The sequence below is a fragment of the Asparagus officinalis genome, chromosome 9, assembly GCF_001876935.1.
Source record: "Asparagus officinalis chromosome 9, Aspof.V1, whole genome shotgun sequence".
In the NCBI taxonomy this organism is placed as follows: Eukaryota; Viridiplantae; Streptophyta; class Magnoliopsida; order Asparagales; family Asparagaceae; genus Asparagus; species Asparagus officinalis.
Genome location: NC_033802.1, coordinates 18,581,790 through 18,590,234, shown reverse-complemented (window position 1 = coordinate 18,590,234; position 8,445 = coordinate 18,581,790). Strand labels below are relative to the sequence as shown.

The following is an 8,445-nucleotide window of genomic DNA, read 5'->3' as shown; positions in this document are numbered from 1 at the left end:
GTCGGAAGTCGTCGGAAGTCGTCGTCGTTGACCGGAGACGGTGCTGGAAGGAGTCGTCGGGAGTGACAAGAAAGAGAGTCGGCGGCTAGGGCAAAAGAGTCGGGATTTGGGAGAGATTGGCTTTTGAAGAATGAGTTCGGGTCGGGTTTGCGGTGAAGTATCCGCTTACTGTAGCGGGTTTTAGCGGTTTTAACCGCTTTTGTCCGCTAAAACACCGTTTTTTCGCGCAATTCGAGCACATCACGGTTTTCTCCGCTAATTCTCCACGCGATCTCATTAAGCGGCGCGGTGAAGCATCGCGACCGCGATTAGCGGCGCGAAAGCGGCGCTATTTGCCGCTTTTTACAACAGTGGAGACATGTTGACTCAGATAAGACTCTGCGTCAGTGCTGACATTGTGGAAGGACTAATCACACCTTTGAGAAGTGTTGGGAGAAATTTGGTCGCCCTACTTGGGCCCAGACTGCTGATGTTACACCTCTTTCTGTTGATTCTCTGATAACTATTTCTGCCCCCACCACTGTTCAGATTTCGCAAGCCGAGTATAACTGGTTGCGTCAACTTGAATCCTCTCAGAATATCCATTTTGCTACTCATGCATCTTCTTCAGGTATTGATGCCTACATTGCCTCTCCTCACAGGTCATGAGTATTAGATTTTGGTGCAATCTTCTCATATGACAGGTATAAATGATCACTTTGTTTCTTTAAAACTTTCTGACCGGTTTTCATCGGTTCGCATTGCTGATGGTACATACTTTCCTGTTCTTAGTGATGGAGTAGTCCATGCTACTTCATCACTGATCCTTACTGATGTCTTATATCTTCCCAAATTCCCTGTCAGTTTATTATTTATTAGTCAGTTCACCAAACACAACAACTGTAAAGTAACATTCTTTCCCTCTTATTGTGTTTTTCAGGACCTGACAACTGGGATGCATATTGGTTCGGGACATGAGAGAGGATGCATGTACTATTTGGACGATAATATGCCTGCTACTGGTCTTATTACAGCAAAATCTGATCACCCTTTACTATGGCATCAACGCCTTGGTCATCACTCATTATCCAAGCTTAGATCTGTCATTCCTATCCAATCGTCTGTTTCGTCTTTAGGTTGTGAGTCTTGTGAACTGAGTAAGCACCATCGTGCTGCCTATCCGAGTCGTATTGATCACCGCAGTAGTTTTGCGTTTGAGTTAATCCATTCTGATGTTTGGGATCCTTGTCGTATTCCTTTCGTTAAAGGTTATCGGTATTTTCTTTTCTTTATTGATGATTTTTCTCGCATGACTTGGCTATATCTACTAAAAGAGAGATTTGATGTTTCGATTGTTTTTGAAATCTTTTACAACGAAATCAAAAATCAATTCTCCACCTCTATCCGTGTCATTCGTACCAATAATGCCTTAGAATACATGAAAAATAACATCTCTCGTTTTTGTGTAAATATTAGCATTATCCATCAAACTTCATGTTCTCACACTTCACAACAAAATAGAGTTGCAGAAAGGAAGCATAGACACATTTTAGATGTTGCTCAGACCATGATGATACATATGAATATTCCAAAGTATTTGTGGTCTGATGCTGTTCTCAGTGCATGTTTCCTGATCAATAGGATGCTCTCTTCTGTTCTTAATGGTAAAATACCATTCACCTGCCTTTATCCTAACAAAAATCCTTTTCCTGTGGTTCCTCGTGTTTTTGGTTGTACTTGCTTTGTTCTGGATTTGTCTCCAGGAGTGGATAAACTATCTTCACGATCTAGTAAGTGTCTTTGTAGGCTACTCGCGAACTAAAAAAGGTTATCGATGTTATAATCCATCCTCCAGGAAATATTTTGTGTCTGCAGACGTAACCTTTTTTGAGTCGGTTCCATACTTCTCCTTGACTGGTTCACCCATATCTGTCAGTTCATATGTGCCTCTTCCGTCTCTCGCTCCTACTACTGTTCCATTACCTGCTTCGGTTTCTTCTGCTGATGGATCTTCTCCGGGACTACAAAATGCTTCCACTATGCCGTTTGTACCACCACCACTACTGACGTATTATCGTCGTTCAAAAGTTCCTATCCCTCTCTCTGCTCCAGCCGAACAGTCATCTTCCATTGCAGGTCTGCCTCCTAATCCATCTGATCAAGATATTCCAATTGCTCATCGAAAAGGTAAATGATCTTGTACTAATCATCCTATATCTGATTTTGTTTTGTATGACCGTCTTACTCCCTCTTCTCGTCAGTGTGCTTTGTCCTTGTCCTCTATATCTCTACCCAGGTCATATGAGGAGTCCATATTAGATCATGCTTGGAAACATGCTATGGATGAGGAGATTGATGCACTTGTTTCTAGAAGGACTTGGGATCTTGTATCTTCTCCGACAGGCGCTATTGTAGTTGGCTGTCGGTGGGTTTATACATTGAAGTATCGCACCGATGGTTCGATTGATCGTTATAAAGCACGTCTTGTTGCTAAGGGATATACTCAAACCTATGGGATCGATTATCTTGAGACATTCTCTCCCGTAGCCACGTCTTGTTGCTAAGGGATATACTCAAACCTATGGGATCGATTATCTTGAGACATTCTCTCCCGTAGCCCGTCTCAATTCCATTCGCCTACTTTCAAACCTATGGGATCGATTATCTTGAGACATTCTCTCCCGTAGCCCGTCTCAATTCCATTCGCCTACTTTCTCTATGGCTGTTAACCTGGACTGGACAATGTTTCAGCTGATGTTAAAAATGCCATTCTGTATGGTGACTTGCTGGAGGAAGTCTATATGGAGCAATCTCCAGGGTTTGTTGCTCAGGGGGAGAATACTGTCTGCAAGCTTAAAAAGGCGATTTATGATCTAAAACAGAGTCCACGGGCATGGTTTGAGAAATTTAGTACTGCTATATCTGGTGTCGGTTTCAAACAATGTCAGTCTGATCACTTCGTCTTTATCCGACGCACTACAGCTGGTCTGGTGATTCTGACCGTATATGTTGATGACATCCTGCTAACTGGGAGTGACCTTGCTTCCTTAACTGAGACTAAGGAGTACCTTTCACGTCACTTTGTGATCAAAGATATGGAAAAACCCAAATACTTTCTTGGGATTGAGATTGCATATCAAAAGGACCATTTGCTTCTATCTCAAAGAAAATATGTATTGGACCTATTAGAAGAAATAGGCCTTTTGGAGTGTAAGCCAGCAAGCACTCCCATGGAGATGAATGTGGATTTATGGCGTGATAATAGTCATTTCCTAGATGATACAGGCCGATATAGGAGACTGATTGGCAAGTTCATCTATCTTACTGTTACTAGACCTGATATTACCTTTGCAGTAGGAGTATTGAGCAGGTTTATGCACAAACCTAGAGGGGTTCACTGGACTGTTGCTTTGAGGATTCTAGCTTATGTTAAAAGTTGTCCTGGAAAAGGATTATTGTATAAGAAGCATGGACATCTACACATCTCTGTCTTTTCTGATGCTGGGTATGCGGGAGACATAGGAGATAGGAAGTCAACTTCTGGATTTTGCACATTTATTAGAGGAAATCTAGTTACTTGGAGGAGCAAAAAGCAAGATGTTTCTCGATCTAGTGTAGAGGCAGAATACAGGGCTATGGCTCACACTACATGTGAGATGATATGGTTATAGAAGTTGTTGACAGAGCTTGGTTTTACTCAGCCTGGTCCTATGCCTATGCATTGTGATAACCAGTTCGCTATCTATATTACAAAGAATTCAGTATTTCATGAGAGAACTAAGCACATTGAAGTTGATTGTAACTTTGTTAGAGATGCTTGGAAAAAGAAAGTGATCTCTCTTCAGTTCACTCCATCCTCCGAACAGTTAGCTGACATTCTCACTAAAGCTATATCACCTAAGGTGTTTTCTATTCTATGTAACAAGTTGGGCATGGTTGATATATATGCTCCAACTTGAGGGGGAGTGTTAGAATTAGTATTTGGGTTATCGGGTGTAGATACAAAAAAAAAAAATGAACAAGCCCTATAAATGAAACTTAATGTGAGAATGATAATACCTCATAAAATTCAAAACTAATGTGAGGGATATTACCTCATACAAATCAAAATCAATGTGAGGTGTAGTACCTCACATAAATAAAAATTAAGTTGAGGATGATAGCAGTACCTCATACAAATCGAAATCAATGTGAGGTGTAGTACCTCACATAAATAAAAATTAAGTTGAGGATGACAACAGTACCTCATACAAATCAAAATCAATGTGAGGTGTAGTACCTCATAAAAGTGAAAATTAAGTTGAGGATGACAGCGGTACCTCATACAAATCCTAATCAATGTGAGGTGTAGTACCTCGTATAAATGAAAATTAAGTTGAGGATGACGGCACCTCATGTAAATTTGAAAGTCATGTGATCATAAGCCTTAGCTATAAAATCTAACTTGTGGATACCCACCCTCATACGAACATTATTTCAACTTAAAGGGATAAGGGCTCTCCATTTACACTTATTTTAGAAACATGAAAGATAAGCAGATAGACACTTGAGAAATGAAAAGCAAAGAAGATGTTCGTTATGATAAACGAGCGCAACAATCTTGATAAGAAAGTTTCGATGAGGAAGTTACAATAACTCCCCCACCAATCCATTTTAAACACCTGGCGATAACTTCCCCTTGGTTTTTGATATAAATGGAGACCTCATTTGCCATTCGAAAGAGGAGGATAAAAAAAGGAACAACAGAAAAGAGAAAGAAAAGACGGAGAGATTGAAAAGAAAGAGAGACTTAGAATTTGAAACAACAACGACAAGGTCCTCTTTATTTTTTTATTTTTGAAAGGGAGAAGGGCTCCAGACCATTGTCTGGAGATCCAAGAGCCCATCTTCTTTCTTTTCAATTTTGTAATACATTAGAAATAATAAAATTGATATCTCTCTATTGATTCTTGATGTCTATTTAATTCTTTGTTTTCTACTAATTAGGGGTTTCTTTCAACAAGAGTAATTAACAGAAAGAAATAAATTTATGGAAGCATGTACCTCCTAAATATTTTTTTTACAAACAAAGTGATATTAATATGTATCGGAATAAATATTTAGAGATTGCTCTACTCTTCTTGAGATTGGTGTTACGGCTTGATCAAGAAGAGATTAGCCTACTCAAATATTATTATTTCTCTGATGGATACTAGCATCATTTTGAATTTCTTTTACAAACTATACACGTTGGGCATTCCGATGCTTACATCGGGTTAGGGTCCATTAACCCATTAGCCTATTACCCATATGTAACTCTATATAAACTCATGTGAATGAATGGAAGAGGAAAGCTCTCTGATTTCTCACTTCAACAATGTCAAAAATGCACATTCTTGAGCTCATCAAAATTATCTGGAGGAGTAGTTCTTAAACATCGTTTCATCCAAATTTCAGGAGTTGACAAGAACTCGTAATTGCATATTGCCCTGCTTGCAAGTGCGTTATGATCTTTCTCAAAGTACTTATAACGGTCACTTTGATCGATTCAACCCTGGCCAATCGATATAGGCAATGCATAGATTGTAGCAGTTGTTTCTGTATCCAGCTAAGACACACATTAAGTATGTTGACTGTAACATGTACTGTTTGTAAGTTTTGGATAATTGAAATTATCAAAATCAATAGCTCTGGTTGTTTATGGGTCTGTGTTTATTCCTTTTAAATCATATTGTTTGCTTTCAGTTTTCGTTAAGGATATGCTCATTGTTTTAGGAATATGGACACAAAGCAGCATTTTACCATGGTAGCATGGATCCCCCTCAGCGAGCTTATGTGCAAAACCAGTGGAGCAAAGATGAAATTAATATAATATGCGCAACTGTGGCATTCGGGATGGGTATTTATTGCTTCTTTTTCTCTCAAGATTTGCTTAGCAGCTATTAGGCACAGGATACTAAAACATTGTTTCAGGTATCAACAAACCTGATGTCCGTTTCGTCATTCATCATTCCCTTCCAAAATCCATAGAAGGCTACCATCAGGTAACATCCGACCAATATTCACACATTTTGTTCACCTCATTTTCGAAGAGTTACAGGAAAATTGGTGATGGAGGATATTGATTTATATAAACCATTCTTTTCCTCGTTTATAAGGAGTGTGGACGTGCTGGTAGAGATGGTCTTCGTTCATCTTGTGTATTATATTACTCTTATGGTGATTACGTAAGTCAAAGACTCGATGCATCTTTCTTTTGCCTCTTCTACATGTATTTTTGCACACTTGAGACTTAGTTCTGGATGTTATTGTTCTCCTTTTGATGTAGATCCGAGTCAAACATATGCTGACTCAGGGAGTCATTGAGCAAACTCCGTTAGCATATGGTTCAAGACGGGGTGCTTTTACAAACAATGATAGAGTACTGGAGACAAATATTGAGAACCTTTTGCGGATGGTATCTTAATTTAGTTCTGCTATTTTTGCTTTCTCTCCAGGAGGACATTTGCAGAGTATAATTTATTTGGTATAATAACTCTTACAGGTTAGCTATTGTGAAAATGATGCAGATTGCCGACGGCTATTGCAGCTTATACATTTTGGCGAAAATTTTAGTCCAGAAAACTGCAACAAGACTTGTGATAATTGTTTGAAAATGTTGCATTGGATCGAGAAAGACGTCACAGATATTGCTAAACAACTGGTTAGGCATATAACATAATTCCATATCTTTGCCCTTGCCCCTCTAGCAGTTCAACGCACTCTATGTTTAGAAATTTTGTTATTACTTGCTAATTAGATGCCTCCATAAGTTTGATACAAATGTCCGCCTTTATGCAGATTGAACTTGTGAAGTCAACAGGACAGAAACACTCCTCAGCACACATTCTGGAAGTATTTAGGGGTTCTTTGAACCAAAATGTATGTTGCTAATTTAGACATTTTTTTAATTCTCCACTAAGTTGATTAGCCACTTATTCAGATTAGTCTACCATTTAGATAAAGAAGTACAAACACGAGACACTCAGCCTGCATGGAGCTGGTAAACATTTAGCCAAAGGTGATGCTTCCAGGATAATGCGCCATTTAGTTGTTGAGGACATTCTTGTGGAAGATGTCAAGAAAAGTGACCTTTACGGATCTGTGTCATCTATCTTGAAGGTATGAAATCTGAAGATTTTGCACTTTCCGCTTGTTATAATTTGTTTCAGCGTGGCATTTGTCAGCAATTTCTATCCTGTAAGGGTGTTCTGTAATGCTCTTGATTTATCTGCAGATAAATGAGTCTAAAGCATATAGTCTTTTCTCTGGCAATCAGACTATTGTTCTGAGGTAGTCTTCTGGCTTGCCTTTATACACTTTGTTCGCTTACTTGATCAAGATCTTTCTTTATGTATGCATTTATACACTTTGTTCGCTTACTTGATCAAGATCTCTCTTTTAAGGAGCAGAGGATTAGTGAAAGAATTCGAATTCTTCATTTAAGGCATAATAAACATGGTGGATCTCACTGAATTAACATACTTTTATGCATGAAAATTATAATACTTAGCTACTGTCTTCTATCACATTTGACTTAATGGTGCTTGAGAGTAGAGAATATGTGTTCTTGATTAGCCTGTTACTGGGTATGGCTGGCTTTGGTTAAAAGCATCTGCCAGAATCTGTGGCTTGGACTGGACCCTTTCCTAATTTTCACCATTCATCTGAACCAGATATTCTGACACATTGGCCTTTCTATTTACCAAATGGTCAAAGGTCAAGTGGGTTCATGGTTTTCCACTACAAAAAATATTATAAATTTATAATCATGACTTAAGCAGTCCAAAAACTCCAATCCTTTTTCCTCTCCCCGGTTCACATGTTTCAGAGGTAGATTAATCATATTTGGTTTCACATCACCTGACAGTTACACTTGAGAAAGATGATCATTATGCATTTAACTTTGCATGTGTGCCATAATCAATAGCTGTCTAGCAATCCGATTTTCCTTAAATGATGTCTGGGTGATTCACCCTCATGCCTTCCTATCCTATAGGCTGGCTGTTCAAACTCCCTTTCAATGTGTTAAGTTTCAAATATCAGCACAAAATCTAGTGTATATGAACTGAAATTTGTGGATGCCAGGGGTTTAAGTTTTTATGTCGCCCTTTATGTTTATGCTGTGTGTTTATAATATACTTTCTTAAATCATCTGCTTTAACTGTTTCATTTTGTAAATGGATTCTTCAATGTCATTTTCTCTTGCCATGCACTTCTTCTCTGTCTACCATCTTTGGCTCATTAAGATGAAAGGTACCGTATGATTAAAAATATGTTATCATGGCTCATTCATGTTTAAGGTTACTGTTGCTAGCTATTCAATACTAATATATGAAAAGCCTAAAATTTAGGTTTCCTGCTGCTGTAAAGCCGTCTAAGTTGACACCAGCAAAGGGATCACTGCTTCCAGAAAGAAGTCTTGAACAGAATGAAATAAATGCTCAA

General features: G+C 38.6%; 1 protein-coding gene across 1 annotated transcript in view; it reads left to right on the top strand.

Moving 5' to 3' along the window:
* The window catches only part of LOC109823255 (ATP-dependent DNA helicase Q-like 4A), a 21,126-nt gene that overhangs the window by 10,724 nt on the left and 1,957 nt on the right, over positions 1 to 8,445 (top strand). The window contains 9 exon segments of the mRNA XM_020389539.1: positions 5,734 to 5,857; positions 5,932 to 6,002; positions 6,117 to 6,185; positions 6,287 to 6,415; positions 6,503 to 6,661; positions 6,799 to 6,879; positions 6,958 to 7,119; positions 7,235 to 7,290; positions 8,352 to 8,439. Of these exon segments, the coding sequence (XP_020245128.1) occupies positions 5,734 to 5,857; positions 5,932 to 6,002; positions 6,117 to 6,185; positions 6,287 to 6,415; positions 6,503 to 6,661; positions 6,799 to 6,879; positions 6,958 to 7,119; positions 7,235 to 7,290; positions 8,352 to 8,439 (939 nt within the window).